We start from the raw sequence: 15,522 nt of genomic DNA on the forward strand, positions 1-15,522 counted from the left end.
CTGGGAGGACGGCCCCGAAGCTGTGGGCTCAACTTCCTCAACTGGGAAGCAGAGCGAGGCTGAGGCCTGCTCCCCGGGGCCCGGCCAGGACTCCGAGCCCGTGTGAACTGCCCAGAGGCTGCTCTGTCATCCAGTCTGTAGGCTCAGGAAGGGGCTGAGCTAGAGTGAGACTGTGGGCGTCCGGGCCCCACACGTGGGACCTCTGGACAGTCAGGGAGGCCGACAGACCGGGGGTGCCTCGCCGAGGGGCCAGCCTTGTCCCCGGCTCTCTCCCGGCCCCCTGAGGGGAGCAAGAGGTGACTTCAGGACAAATAAGGGGCCGCCCCGTGCGGTGGGGGTGGGTGTGCACCATCTGGAAACACAAAACAGGCCCCAGACAGGTGTAGGTAACTTCCTGCCTGACAGATGTGCCCACATCATTCGGGAAGCTGGGGTGGGCTGGGGCTGCCGGGGAGGCTCAGGTTTGTGAGGTGATGTCTGGGAGGCCGGCTCCCGCCCTCGCGGGGCCCAGCGCAGACGGGCTGTAGGCGGGAGCCGGCCGCCCTCCCTCAGCACTGCCGCAAGCCTGCCCCGTGTGCCCGGCTCTGGGCCCGCCGGCCTCCGCTCGGGTGTCCCTGGGCCCAGACCCCCTTCCCGCGCTGGCCGTTGGCCCGGGGTGGAGCTGTTCGAAGGGCCAACACGGGTGCTCGCGCCCAGCGAGGGGGCGGGCTTGGTGGCGGCGGGCCTGGCCCGGGTCTGCACTCGCCTGCTCGAGGCCTCGGACACACCCTGGACCCTGCGCCTCGGGCTTCTGTCTGTAGAACGGAGTGATCATCCTTTAAAGCAGACTTGTCTTACGAATTAGATTAAGCGATGATCATACGGCTTCTGGCACACAGGAAGGTCAAGGGTTGAGGAGCTTCCTGTGGGCTGCCGTTACTGACACGGCTTGATTCAGGGACCCGGCCGGAGGGACAGCCAGCAGGCCTGGACGGAGCTGGCCCCCACTGGCCTTGGCTTCCTACACGGGTCTGCTCAGAGCCCGAGGGCACAGGACAGAAGCGGTGACAACCAGGGTCCAGGAGGAGACAGGTGTTGTGAGGGGGACATGGGCAGAGTCCCTTTGTGTCTGGGTGAGGAGGAAAGGGGGACGGGGGCGGGGGACACGTGTTGGCTGTGGGGTCCTGCGGACGCAGACTGGCCATGACTGTGGGGGAGCAGGAGCGGGGCTGGAAGTCCTTTTCTCTCCAGCACGGTGGCTCGTACTCCGTAGAAACCTAGTAAGTGGGCTCCCAGCAGCACTCAGCGGGATGCTCCCCAAATCCCTCTGAGGGGAGACATTTCTCCCGGATGCTCAGAGCTGGGGGGGCCACGGGGGTCTCTCCGCAGGTGGGAGATGCGGCAGGGCAGGGGCTGGCAGGGGGCAGGGGTCGGGCGCGGTGCGCAGTCAGATACAAGCACAGCAAAGGGTGGGGCAGTTCAGCTTGGCGGGGGGCCCCGAGCTTCCGGCCTTCTTGTTGACCTTGGGCAGCAGGAGGACGAAGGACATGGCCAGCGCGCAGTGGTAGAAACTGTGCACGTAGGTGTAATCCCAATCCTGCAGGGGTGGGGGGGGGGGTCGGTCTGGGGCCCCAGGCCCCCCTCCCCGACGCTCTGGGCCCCTGCTTGCGCACGCCGGCCTGCCTGGCTCCCCAGGGCATCTGCCGGTCACCTCCCCGCCCCCACTCAGGAATGTGGCCAAGTGGCCTCCTCCAAGGAGCCTCCCCTCAGTGTCCGGCCCAGGCCATCTTTCCTGACATCAAACCCCACTCGCTAGGCCTTTGACAAGGAGTCTAGGGCTCCTCCCTGCCCCCCTCCCTCCTCCCTCCTCCCTGCGGGTGCTGGCCCCCCGCCCCAGGCCCCATCTGGGCTGTGCGCCTCGCCTCAGGTGCGCGCAGGCAGCGATCGCCCCCGTGCTGGGGACGAAGCAGGCTGTGGCGGGAGGGAGGGAGGCTGGCTCCCCTCCACCCACCCCGAGGGACAGAAAAGCAGGAACGTGAGGCCACCCCGAGGAGGCTCAGGCCTTGTACCTCAAAGAAGAATCGTAACATGAGGGCCAGCGCCCCGAAACAGAGGCCGGGGCCTATCTGCTGGGTGTAGACGCTCTTGTCGGGGTACAGACCCTTCTTCTCCTTCATGAGTTGCAGCTGCGGGGAGAGTGGCCGGTGATGCGGGGGGACGCCGCCCTGGGCTGCCCGGAGAGCTCACCCTGGGCACGCGCACCTTGGCTACACTCGGGCAGGGGCTGGGGCGCAGGGAGACGCCCCACATGCCCAGCCTCGCGGCTGCGGGACCCAAAGGAGCCCCCAGCCTGGACGGCCGAGCTGGGAACCGCGGGCCCAGTACCCCCCCCCCCCATGGGGACCCCACCCCTGCCTGCCTCTTCGGGATGTAACAAGGCCACCCTTTCACATGCACCTCCCCCAGCCGGAGGGAACCCCCCCAGGGCGCCAGTCACAGCAAGGGGGTGTTGGAGCACTGGCCCTGCCCGCCAGTATGGCCGGTGGGGGCGCCCGTGTGGCGCTCCGAAAGTCCCTTTGGTTGCTTTCACCGATGTCCCATCACAGTATTTATGAGACAGTCTGACCCGCACGTTACATCTGTGGTTTCGCAAGCCCTGATGTTAGCGGAAGGCTCAAGCGGGCATTTGAATTCGGGTTCACATGCACTGAAATCATGCAGTAAATGCAGGTCCACACCCTGGAATCTCGAACCCTTGGGCGTTCCAAAGTGTTTCAGAGAGCGGGGTGTTTAGGCCCATGGCAAGCCTACACATGCACACTGCGAATGGTGGAGGTCCCCCGGGGGGCTGGGGAAGCGCCCCCCTCCCCTCCACCAGCCCACCAGGTGGAGTGCACAGAGACCCCGAGTAGCCTTGGGCTGGGGCAGGGCAACTTTGGCCGCCAAAGCCCGATTTTCAGGTTTCTGTAATTTACCATCACTGATAAGGAATCAGGCGGCACAGATTGGGCTTGGGTGCGGCTGGGGGCGTCCTGGGTGTGGGTGGCCACGGCCGTGGCTGCCCCTGGTCGTGCCCTAGCCTGGCCTGACCAGACCTGCACCCCCCCGCACCCGGCTCGGCTTCCTCTCCCCGAGGGTTGCTGTTCCCAACTCTGGCTCGAGAAGGGACGAGCCTCCGGGAGAAAAATCCACCCTCATTCCAGGAAACAACTGCCCTTGAAAATCCAAAATAAATTCCACGCTAAATGGTCTGCAAAACACAATTGGAGCCCCAGATGCAGGGAGCCGGGCAGACCTCTTGGTTCCTGTGGCTGGACCCACAGCCCCCGAGGCCGTGGAAGTCCCCGTGAGGATTCTCAGGGACACTAGGGAGTGACTTCTATTCTGGCGGATTACAATGCAGCCCAGATTCAGACCTGCCAAGATCTGCGAGAGGGGGGGTGGGTGGGGGAGGCAGGGAACGACAGCCCTCCAGGGCAGACCAAGGAGACTATCCTACTTCCTGCCAGGAGTGAGCGCATTATCGAGGGCTCTGTGTTTATGCATTCCAGCCTGTTCATTAATGTGGTCCTTCCCTGGGTCCAGACACGGTCCCCTCCTCCGAGGCAGCTCCGAGGGGCCTCCTGGGTCAGGCCCAGGCCAGCAGTGCGTCCCTGAGCCCCAGTGAGAAAGAGGCTCCCTCCCTTCCCTCGCTTGAAAAGTCGAGGCCCGGCCGCGCTCGGTGCTGCTGTGACTTCTTGCTGGTTGCTGACCTCTCTGAGCCCTACTTCCTTCATTAACCGCCTGGCCAAACAAACCCTCTGCTCCCTGGCTGTGGGAGGAGCCCGGGGCGCGAGGGGAAGGATCGCCACCAGAACTTTATGTTCTCTCCCGCAGCTGTAAAATGGGTTGGTGGGCACTCTCTGCAACCAGTTGTCCAGCCGGACCCCTCTTCCCAGGGAACTGCCTTCCTGCTTGCTCCCCAGGTGGCCCGGCAGACCATCCTCTGAGGTCCTGCCATCTTGGCTTAATTTTAGGGCCTTGAGTGGGTGTGTGGCCTGGGCTGGGTCGGACCGGGCCTTCCGCCAGCACTTGGAGCTGGGACCCCGAGATTCCAGGAGGAGCTCCAGAGGGGCTAAAATGGGGCAGAGGGACGTCCCCCTGGGGCCTGAGCTGCCGCACGGCTGGAGAGTGAGCCCGGCCTCAGGCCTGCGGCAGTCCAGACCTGTGTTCTGGCCCGGCAAGGTTCAGCTCCTTCCCTTTTGGGGCCCCAGGCAATGGCCCTGGGCCCCTCCTGCCTAAGGTTCCTCGTCAGCCTGGGGAGTGTGAGTTTCAGGCCTCACCGCCGGGGAGGGGGGGGGGGCTCGGTACAACAGAGGATTAGGGGAGGCCTGGGAGCCGTGTGTAAGGGCCCACTGGGTGCCATACCCCTCAGGGGTGGGCAGCAGAGGGCTCTCAGCGTCAGAAACTCCAGCTCGAGCTTCCTCAACGCTTACGGGCAGATCCCTCTTCCTGTCCACTGCATATCGCAGCCTCCTTCCTCACTAGAACCAAACTCTAGGCTCACCCCCTCCAGGAAGTCTTCCCAGATCAACCCAGGCCATTTCCGATGGGTTTTGCATCTTTAAAGGAGTCACTGTCTGCAATACTATGAACAGCAATACCCCTAACGACTCCTATTTGTTGAACACCCAGGTTCCATGCTAGTACTTTTAAGTGCATTATCTCAGTTCATCTCGGAACCAAGCCCATGAGGTAAGGAAGAGACTGTTCCCGTAATGATCGCTTCACAGACCTGGAAGCTGGGGCAGGGGAGTGACGTCACTTGGGTTTTAGGCCCAGAGCCGGTGAGTGCGGGTGACAGAAACCACGCCGGTGGGGCAGGGGCGCCTGGTGCTCACCGTCTCTGTGCTTTAGGTGAGACGGGCGGTCATCGGAGAGCCCGGGGCGGAGGGGTGAGGGGGGCTGGGGGACAGGCCCAGGCGGTACGCACCCACTTGGTGGCGATGATGAGGACAGCCACGCCGATGGGGCCCGAGTACACCCCGTAGCCCCAGCGGTCGTGGTAGATCCGGACCGCGATGGTCAGGACGCCAAACATCACAAAGGTCGACCTCTTGGGTTCGTCGAAGTCGGCCAGCGCTGGAGGGCGGGGAGAGGAACCCGCAGAGGTGAGCGGCCCCCTGACCCCACCCCCCCCACCCCCGGCCGCTGCTCCCCCAGAGGCATCCCTCAGGGCTCCCAGTGCTGGGCGTCCTCTGCCAGAGACAGCCCATGGCCCAGCCCGGTCACTCCGAGGTCTGAGTTGTTCCAGCGGGTTTGAAGGGAGAGACGTGGACAGAGCAGCCCGGGCGGCACGCGCCCGCCCCTGGGGACCCCTGGGGACCCCTGGAGACCCCTGGGACGGAGACAAAGACACCCAGCTAAGAGACAGGAAAAATCTGGGTCCTTCACGGGCACGTAGCAGGGAGCCCCGAGCGACGGGGTCCACATGCCCTGACTCACATTGCCGCGAGACGGCGCTAAGTGAGAACAAAGTCGCGGGACGACTCGCGTCCAGGGATTCCATCCTCGTACCGACCCGAGCTGACAGCGACGTGCGTCAAGGCTTGCGCGAGCCTCAAGAAACGTCTTGGGGGCAAACCCTGCCCTGGGGACAGCGGTCTCCCGGGGCACAGAGCAGAAGCCCTTCCGCCGGCCCTCGGCACTGCTCTCCCATGCGCGGTCGGAACAAGCCTTCACCGAGAGTGTACGTTAGAGGTTTCGAGAATGGGAATCCGGGCCTGTAAGGGCTGCGCGTCCCTAGACCAGACTGTACTTGGGCCCCGGGAGCGGGGGAGGAGACGCTCCAGATGAGGACTGGGCAGCAGGATCGCTGGGGTCGGGTTTCTCGCGGGGGGGGGGGGGGGCCCGGCCCGCGGACGGCGGGGAAACTGGGCTTCGAGGTGCGGCCACTCACCCATCAGTGAGACCCACATGCTCAGAGCTGTCCCGTAGACGCTGAAGTACTCCAGGACGTCGTGGCGCATGAAGCAGACGACCGACAGGCCGGGCCCGTTGCAGGCGTGGTAGAACTGTCCGAAAACGCAGGGCAGTTGGGGGCGGGGAGGGACAGCGCACGGGTGGGGGAGGGCGGGAGGGGAGGGGGGGAGGGGGGGTGGGGGGGCCGGGGCCGGGGCCGGGCCCCAGCCACACCCCCACTCCGAGCTGAGCCAGACCACCACTCACCAGCTCCGACAAGTCCTTTCACGGCCCCGTGCCTCAGTTTCCCCACCTGAAAAATGGGGGTGCTGCCGACTGCTCCCCTCATGGGGTCTCGTGGGGATTCGAGGAAACAATCCGTGTCGGGGTCCGGAGCCTGGGACGCGCTGAGGGCTCAGACGCGTCTCTTACTTTCTGTGACGCGAGTAGACAGAGGCCGGGCGACGCTCCGCCGAGGCTCAAAGACGCGCCCTGCACGTTCCTTCAACAGCCGGGGTTACCGCCAGTGGGTGCCGGTGCACGTTCCCCGCGGCCGTGGACGTGAGGCCAGGGCCTACGCTTTGGATGCCAGGCGGCTCCTGGGGGGCCTGAGGGGCCTCCTGCTGTACGGTTGACCCCTGTCGTGACTGGGCTACCCCGCAGAGGAAGCCCTCAGCCCCGAGTGGGCACCAGAACCCCCGGGGGGGCTTGCGAATCCTCGGATCGCTGAGCCCACCCTGAGTCGTTAACTCGGCAGGTCTGGCCGGAGGTCGGAGATGTGCGTTTTTAAGAGTTTTTCAGGCTGAAGCCAGCCACCAGGGGGAACACGCTTCGAGAACCACCGCAGGGACCCCGGTGCTGCAGACGGCACGGTCGGTTTGCCCGGTCGCTCCCACACTCGTACGCTCGTCTCCTCGACACCTTATTTAATAGCAATTTTTTCTAACCTATTATTTTTTCATTACTTTTTTTTAATGTTTATTTTTTGAGAGAGAGAGAGAGAGAGACAGAGCACAAGCAAGGGAGGGGCAGAGAGAGAGAGAGAGGGAGACACACAGAATCTGAAGCAGGCTCCGGGCTCCGAGCTGTCAGCACAGAGCCCGACACGGGGCTCGAAGTCACGGACCGCGAGATCGTGACCTGAGCGGAAATCGGACGCTTAACCGACGGAGCCCCCCAGACACCCCTACTGGCAATTTTTAAAGCCAAATGCCTGTATGGGGTATCCTCAAAGCTGTCAACTGACTTCTTACCAAAAACAACTCTTTCCTTTTGCATATATGCATTTCATCAGTTTAAGGAATATTAAATTATGTGACGTAATTATTTTGACAAGTTCCACGGGCATAGACGAGCCCGGAAACCGGCACAATCGTCTCTTGGTGAGCCCAGCTCAGCGGGCGGGAGGAGGTGTGCAGGACAGCAGCCCACGTCCGGAGGCCGCAGGGATGTTACAGGGGGAGCAGGAGCCCAGGGTCACCCGGTGAGTCAAGCAAGTTGGGGTGGATTTAGAGCTCATATTGGTTACAATTACGGGTGTCTTAAAGCTAAGGTGCCCCCGGGAGGTGTTAATAGAGGTATAGTGCCCAGAACAAGGGAGGTGACAGAGTCCTGCTTCTCTCTGTCCGGGTCAGACCCACCTAGAAGACTGTGTTGAACTTTGGAGTCTGCGCCCTTTGAAGTGACACAGGCAGAGAGGATAGAGAAGAACAACTAGGGAGTGGACATAACTGTTTGGGGAAAGGGAAGCTTCAGGTGAGGCCTGATCAAGGTGCTCAGAACTCTGTGGGATAGAGTGGGGAGAAGGACACTTGCTCCACGTGGCTCTGGCAGGCAGAGCGAGGCCTTACAAGTGACATGGATATTCTCCTGCTACTTCTAGAACTCCATCCCTCCCCCCGCCCCCCAGCCCCATCATCTGCTGTCTCTGCACCCACACCTCTCCTTCGTAGCACAGATCGCCGTGTAGAATTACGGACTTAATTGCTAAGAGATTCTTGGAGTGTCTGTGCCCTGCCCCCATCAAGAGCAGGAATACTTGGGGCGCCTGGGTGGCGCAGTCGGTTAAGCGTCCGACTTCAGCCAGGTCACGATCTCGCGGTCCGTGAGTTCGAGCCCCGCGTCAGGCTCTGGGCTGATGGCTCGGAGCCTGGAGCCTGTTTCCGATTCTGTGTCTCCCTCTCTCTCTCTGCCCCTCCCCGTTCATGCTCTGTCTCTCTCTGTCCCAAAAATAAATAAAAAATGTTGGAAAAAAAAAAAAAAAATTTAAGAGCAGGAATACTGTCTCATCCCGGCCGTGTGAATGCAGGGTTTAGAGCGGTTCGAAGGAGAGCTGACCCGAGATGGGGGGGGCGGGGGGCTCTCCCGCCAGGCCCTTGGTTCATTTCTGTTGGGCAGGTGGGGACGGTGAGATTCCGAGCAGTGCTACCCGCCAAGGAGGCAGGGCAGAGCGGGGATAGGCGCCTGTGAGGCCTGCCTCCGTCTTCCAATGCAGGGGCAGATTGGGGGCCCGGAGGGTGCTGGTGGGAGTGGGGTACAGCTGGGGACCTGGTGGGAGACCGCACAGCCTCCAGAGGCCGACCTCACGGAGCCTTGTTTTGTGAGCCCGGCCACTGGCTGCCTGCTTGGGGCCCCCTCTGTCGGTCCGCGGGGTGGGCCAGGCCACCCCCTGTGACAACTGGCCAAGGAGGGTCCTGGGTGGAACGCAGAAGAAGCCACATGGGAGGCAGGGGCTGCAGTGGTGTTGCCTGGGGCTCTGGGAGAAAGGGGTTGAGTGTGGCTTTGAGGTTGGAGGACATTTGTCACAGGAGGCAGCTGCCTCTGCCATTCTGGGCAGGCCAGGGCGGGCCGCTGAGGTCAGCCCGGAGGCAGCTGGGGGCCAGCCCAGCCCCAGCAGGGAGGGGTGGCCTGGCCGTGTCTGTAGGTTCCTGGGTGGGGTCTGACCTGGGCCTGGGGACAAGACCCCTGGCCCCCCTCCCCGGCCCTAAGCCCCCTGTACCCGCAGAGAAGTCCCGCGGCCGCCCTGTGCCTGGGTTTCCCACCTGCCAAACCGACTTCCTGGAGCCCTCCCAAGCAGGGGTCCCTTGTGGGGCCAATGAAATGGCATCGGACAAAATGCCTTGACTGAGCCAGGAGCTCCAAGGTACATCTGGTGCTCACAGTGACACGGGACTCAGCCTCTGTCGGACTCGGTTTCTCCATCCGTCAAATGGGCCCGTCACAATCCCAGGCTCACGGGGAGCCGAGAAGACCACAGAAGACACTGTGTGCAGAGCCCCCGGCACGCCCCCCAGCCTGGATGCTGGCTCCCAGCGGGGGTCTCTCCCACCCAGAGGTGGAGACAAGCCCCAGGCAGCCCCTGGCCCCAGGTCCCTGCTGCCTAAGGGGGCGCCCGCCCAAGTGCACACACACGTGCAGGCACGTCTGCGGACACAGGCGTGTGCTCACACACCTACTGCCCACGGCTGCCCCCGGGACCCCGAGGCCCTGCTGCTGGGGAGCCAGGCCGGCGGCAAAAGGCATCGTGCGATTTGTCACGTCCGGGGGGACGCTCGCCCCCGCGGTGCGTGCTTCTGGCGGGGAGCTGGGCTTCAGTGAAGGGTGAGTCTGAGGGGAGCCGAGGAGGAGGACTGTCAGAGCCAGGGAGGGGGGCCAGCCATGATCGTGGGGGGCTCAGAGGGACATGGCGGCAGGGAGATAGAATGGCCCTGAGACACTGACGGGGGCGGGCAGGTGGATGGAAGGATCATCGATTGGGTAGGTCGGGGGCAATGATTGATTAGATAGAGGTGCACACGGGCAGGAGTATAGGCAGACAGACAGACAGAAACTAGAGGGACAGATCGAGCCAAAGAGACACGTGGAGGGGCAGGGGGGCAAAGCCGGACAGGGAGAGACAAGGAGGTTTGGGAAGAGGGCAAGTTCTATGGAGACAGAGCTCCAGAAATCAAGAGAGACCCAGACGCAGACAGAGTGAAAGAAAAAAAGGCAGATGTGGAGAAAAGCAACAGGAGAAAGGCAGAGGGAAAGAGCCCCCTGGGGAGGGGAGGGGGGGAGAGACAGTGCTAAAGGGCAGCCGTCCAGGCTTATAAATGGAGAAAGAAGGACTCAGAGAGAGACGGACGTAGGCCCCAAGAAGGAGAGACAAGCAGACGTGAGCAGGCCCTCCTGAACAGGGGCCAGCCACGGAATTCCAGAATCCTGGAATCAGACTCACCCAGGCCCTACACGTTCCCTAAACCCCACTACCCCCCTCCCGGGGCCCGGTGCGGCCCCTCCGCCCCGGCTCAGCTGCCTCGCGCTCGTAGGTGGGACAAGGGCGGGGGCCTGGGGTGGCCTGCCAGCGGTGAGAGAAGGGGCACCCCGGAGGGGCTCGTCCTGGACCCACCGCATCTCGCCCATTTTACGCACACCAACCCCAGAGTGACTTCCCGGCACAGGCGGGGAACCTGAGGTCCAGAGAGGAGGAGGGGGGCCCCCCACCCCTTTCTCCTGGTCTTCGGGCTCTTTCTTTCACCTCCAAATCACTTCTCCTCATCACCGATACAGGCACGTGGTGGAAAGATGGCCCCCCTCCTCCGCCGTTGGGGGGGTGCCCCGCGTGGGTCCTCCCGCGGGGCCCGGACTTACCGCCACGAAGAACATGGTGAACAGGTAGACCATGGCCTCCATGTGGAAGTGCCGCTTGGCAGCGATGCTGACTGTGGGGAGGAAAGCCAGGCTGCTGAGGGTGGGGAGGAGCAGCTTTGCCACGAGCGTCCCCATGGGCCGGGAGGAGGGCGCCGGCTGGGGAGGAGGGGAGGGTGCGGGCCGCCGGGTCCCCAGGGCAGAGAACTCGGAAGGGACGAGGCCCGCTCCCTTCAGTGGGGGCTCCGATGGCAGCTGTGGTTCGAATGCCCCGAAGGGGGGCAGGGACTTGAGTGCACGTGTTGAGGGCACACGGACAGAGGCCAACAGCTGACGTACCACGTGATCAACACTTGTCTCGGAGTTTTTTTTTTTTTTTTTTTTTTTAATTTGGGAGACCAGAGTTATTGATTCAAGGAGACCATCCTTCTTTCCTTCGAGGCGACAAAGTCCCCATGAGTACCAGCCTCAACTTGCAGCCTCTTTCCGTCCTGGCCCTCTCCCCAGGGCACTCGGGAGCCCCGGACGAGAGCACCAATGTCTGCTGGCGGCTAGAGGTGACAGAACCCAAGGTTTAGTCAATTCTAATCACTGAAGGACCCTGTAGACAAGTGTCATTTTTTACCAGCCCATAGGCAGTGTCCCGCTCACTCGCCTGCTTTCCGCCCCCCTCTCACCCCCCCGCCACACACAGATTCCCCCAAAACAGAACCAATGAAACGATTTTTTTCTGTTTGTTTACATCGTCTTGCATCTGTAACAGACACCAGGATGGTCTCCAACGTGATCCAGGGTAAGGCTGACGACCCAGGGTAAGGCTGACGACTCAGGGTAAGGCTGATGATCCAGGGTAAGGCTGACGATCCAGGATAAGGCTGACGATCCAGGATAAGGCTGACGATCCAGGGTAAGGCTGACGACCCAGGGTAAGGCTGATGATCCAGGATAAGGCTGACGATCCAGGATAAGGCTGACGATCCAGGATAAGGCTGACGATCCAGGGTAAGGCTGACGATCCAGGATAAGGCTGACGACCCAGGGTAAAGCTGACGATCCAGGATAAGGCTGACGACCCAGGGTAAGGCTGACGATCCAGGATAAGGCTGACGACCCAGGGTAAGGCTGATGATCCAGGATAAGGCTGACGATCCAGGATAAGGCTGACGACCCAGGGTAAGGCTGACGACCCAGGGTAAAGCTGACGATCCAGGATAAGGCTGATGACCCAGGGTAAGGCTGAGGATCCAGGATAAGGCTGACGACCCAGGGTAAGGCTGATGATCCAGGATAAGGCTGACGATCCAGGGTAAGGCTGACGATCCAGGGTAAGGCTGACGACCCAGGGTAAGGCTGACGATCCAGGGTAAGGCTGACGACCCAGGATAAGGCTGACGCTGACCTTCTCCGCACCCCTTGGCTGGCCTTTGGGAAGTGACTTTCCCTTGTTTTCAGAGGTCTGAGGGGAGCCGTCTGGCGGGGTGCCCCCTTATCCTCTGGCCCAAGAACGATGGGAGTGGTGAGCTGCACAGACAGACTTTCTCCCTGGTCTGACTGCCTGCTTGTTTCCTGATGGATGGACTCCTTGTCAGCAGAAGAACATTCTTTCCCTTCAGCTCTATTGTTTTCATCCTGATAAAATTCACATATGAAAAATGCACATTTAAAATTTTTTTTAACGTTTATTTATTTTTGAGACAGAGAGAGACAGAGCACGAACGGGGGAGGGTCAGAGAGAGAGAGGGAGACACAGAATCGGAAACAGGCTCCAGGCTCCGAGCCGTCAGCCCAGAGCCCGACGCGGGGCTCGAACCCACGGACCACGAGATCGTGACCTGAGCTGAAGTCGGACGCCTCACCGATGGAGCCACCCAGGTGCCCCCCAAATGTACAGATTTTAAGTACAGGTTTGATGCATTCTGATGAGTGCATACGCCTCCGTGACCCATGCCGTGTCCCCGTCACCCCAGGATGTGCCCGCGTGCCCTTTGCCAGCACAGGCAGGCGCTAGCCTGATTTCTGCCTGATTTTGCCTGTTCTGGAAACCCGCACACATGGAGCTGTGCAGCACGCATTCTCGTGGGTCTGACTGGCATTCGCCCCACCAACAGAACGTCCCCGAGGTTCGCCCACGTCGTGGCAAGTGGTTCCTTTGGTCGCTGGGCGCGTAGCGTTCTACTGTTCGGGTATGCCACGCTTTGGTTCTCGTGGGAGCCGGGCTGCGGAGTGTGACTGTCCCGGGGACAGGGGGGGCGCCGGGGGAGGGTCTGCCAGTGCATCTCAGTGTCTCAGAGAGGGGCCTGGCTACTCCACTTTTCCTTCTGTAGAAGAGCAACCAAAACACCCTTTCCGTAAGTCTCATTTCTGACCTGAGCCGGCCGGAGCCCGCTTCTGCTGTTTGCAATGATGCATTTGGTCGTGTCATTTTTCTGCGTAAGCGCCTGCCAAGTTTCCAAGGCATCTACCGCCGTTGGGGTGAAGTCCAAGTGTCAGGGAGACCACGGGGCCATCCCCGGCCCCGGTGCCCCCACCGCACACCCCGCTCTCCACCGTGCTCTCAGACCCTGGAAGAACATGCTTCCCCCTCCCCTGTTCTGGTCCCTCTGGTCGCTGTCCGGGCCGTGCCATCCGTGGGGAGCCTGCCCCCTGCGCTGGCCCCCAGGCAAGCTGATGGCACTCCTGTGCTGAGCCCCAGCCTGGCACACGGTCGGAGTTCAACAAACACCGGCTGAATGAATGACTTTGTTAAAAGAATGAATGAAAGTCCGAGGAGGCCAGGCGGCTGCACATTTCAGCCTGGCACTTAGCAGCCAGTTCCCTGCCCCAAATGGGAAAACCAGATCCTGCTGCGTGCAGCTCCGGGCAGGAGGCAGGCGACCCCATGCGGGCCCACCCCTCCGCCCCTCAGCTCCTGCTCGGACCCGGCCCCAGCCCCAGCCCCCAGCCCCAGCTTCCAGGAGTGGAAATACGAGTAGATGTCAGGTGTCCGAGAACTCTCTGGAGCCATAAACCCTGCTCAGAAGCAGGAAAACATTCCACAGTTGGTTTTGTGCAGGAGTGTGTGTGTGTGTGTGTGTGTGTGTGTGTGTGTTTTCTTTGCAGCTGTAAACTCCAGGGCCAGGGCTGTGAGCTTGGGGAAGGGAAAAAGAGAAGGGGGAGGTGGTGGAAGCAAGGGTGAGGCCGCTTGTACATGTGTTGCAGTGATTAAGGCAGAAGGGGGCTGAGGGGGGCCGCCCCCAGAGCAGGGGGACAGGTGACCAGTCCGGGGGCAGCCCGAGGAGCCCCTGCAGCGAGGCCGGAAGTGCAGGGACAGCGTGGAGGGGGGGGGGGGCTGCGTGCGGCTCCCCTCTGAGACCTGGCCGCCTGGAGACCGACCAGCTGGCTCGGGGGAAGGCGTCCAGCTCCGAACAGGACTGAAATGACCCTCGGCTCTCCCTGCAGCAGGCGAAGCGATGGGCCTGGGGGCTGGGGGAGGGGGAGGCAGAGTGGAAGGCAGGCTGCTGCTTCCAGGGTCAAGCTGCCTTTGGAGGTGCAGGGGCAGGGGGGGACGGGGCCACTCAACCAGCGGCCTGAGCAGCAGATGTGCAACCCCCCCCCCCCCTTCCCTGCGTTCGGTGACCTCCGCCTGCCAGCCTGCCGTGGACACCCTCCCCCACGGGCCCCCACCTGCCCACGTTCCAGCGCACACCCTCCTTCGGCCTGGCCGCTCTTGCCACTCTTGCCTTCCCCTGTGGCCCTCAGCCTCTCCTGACGCCCGGCGGGGTGTGGGCTCCCCCTGGCAACCCACCCCCCCCTCCACATACACACTGTGTGTGTCTTGAAAACCACTGGCAGGCGCAGACCTTTATTCAGCGCCGGCCATGTGCAGGGCCCTGTGCCAAGCACTCTTCCTACTTTGTCCTGTCGGGTCCTGGCAGCTGCTAGAGGGTGGGGGGGTGGGGTGGGGAGAGCTGCCTCTGCCGTGCCCATTTTACAGGGGAGGAGACTGAGGCCCGGAGAGGAGCAGACTGCTCGGGGTCTCCCTGCGCGGCCCCAGGCGCCATCCCCGCTCCGTCCAGCAGGTGGCGCTGGCCCGGGGTTGCTGGGGGAGGGGAGGGGGGAGGCCCCCAGGGAGCCCGCCCGCCCCCCCCTCCGTCCCTCACCCCCTCGCCTCGGAGCAGGCGGGTTTTATAGAGGTGCCGAAACGCCTGGAATGGCACGGAGCCCCCGCCTCCCGGACAGCTGTCTGTCTGCCCTGCCCGCCCGGAGAGCGGAGCCAGCGGCTGCGCCTGCGTCCTTCCAGCTTTGAACACCCGGCCCGGAGCTCCGGGGCGGCCCCTGCGCCTGGGCTCCCTGCGTAGGGGTGCACCGAGGCGGGCCCGCACCTGCGGGGCGGGGCCGGGCTCTGATGTTTTCCAGCTCGTTCCGGCCTCTGTCCGGGACCTCTGCGCCGTGCACGTGTCGCGTGTGTCCGCGCTGTGTGTCTGCGACGGAGCTTGTGAGAGCAATCATGTGTCGTCCTCAGCCGCAGGCTGAGAATTAGCAACCCGAGCCACCCCCAGCTTCTGAACGCCTGCCACGTGAGCCAGCCGGAGCACGCCGCCCCTGCCTGACTCTGGGGCTCTGGTGTGCCCCTCGCCCAGCGAGCCTCAGTCTCCTCATCTGCAAAATGGAGCCCGCACTGCCCCTGCCTCCCAGGGTCGTGGTGTGGAGCTCTGAGCAGCAGCCCGACCGCCTGTCTGGCCTTGGGGCTTCGTCTCCCTGGGGGTTGCAGAGGCTACTGGGGCCTGTCATGCACCCGCCACTCCCCGCCCCCTTCCTGTTCCATATCCGGGTGGAAGGGAGCCTCTTGTGGAACCTGAGAACCAGAGAGGTCTACCCATTTCCTGGGTCCCCCCGCTTGAACTTCGAGCCTTGGCTTGACAGAAGAAAGGCCGAGAAAGTTGGACAGGGAAACAAAGAAGTCCGTTTGGTGGTCCAGCCTCCCACCTGCTGACCCCC

The 15,522-nt window shown here is 62.7% G+C and overlaps 1 protein-coding gene across 1 annotated transcript; it reads right to left on the reverse strand.

Moving 5' to 3' along the window:
- Positions 1 to 797: 797 nt before the first annotated feature.
- Positions 798 to 10,827, reverse strand: MYMK (myomaker, myoblast fusion factor). The gene is made up of 5 exons (XM_058693605.1): positions 10,549 to 10,827; positions 5,918 to 6,032; positions 4,952 to 5,100; positions 2,049 to 2,165; positions 798 to 1,576 (listed from the first exon to the last, which is right to left on the reverse strand). The coding sequence occupies exons 1-5, from the start codon at positions 10,681 to 10,683 to the stop codon at positions 1,427 to 1,429; spliced, it is 666 nt and encodes a 221-aa protein (XP_058549588.1). The 5' UTR covers positions 10,684 to 10,827; the 3' UTR covers positions 798 to 1,426.
- Positions 10,828 to 15,522: the final 4,695 nt, after the last annotated feature.

The sequence above is a fragment of the Neofelis nebulosa genome, chromosome 12 (assembly GCF_028018385.1).
Source record: "Neofelis nebulosa isolate mNeoNeb1 chromosome 12, mNeoNeb1.pri, whole genome shotgun sequence".
In the NCBI taxonomy this organism is placed as follows: Eukaryota; Metazoa; Chordata; class Mammalia; order Carnivora; family Felidae; genus Neofelis; species Neofelis nebulosa.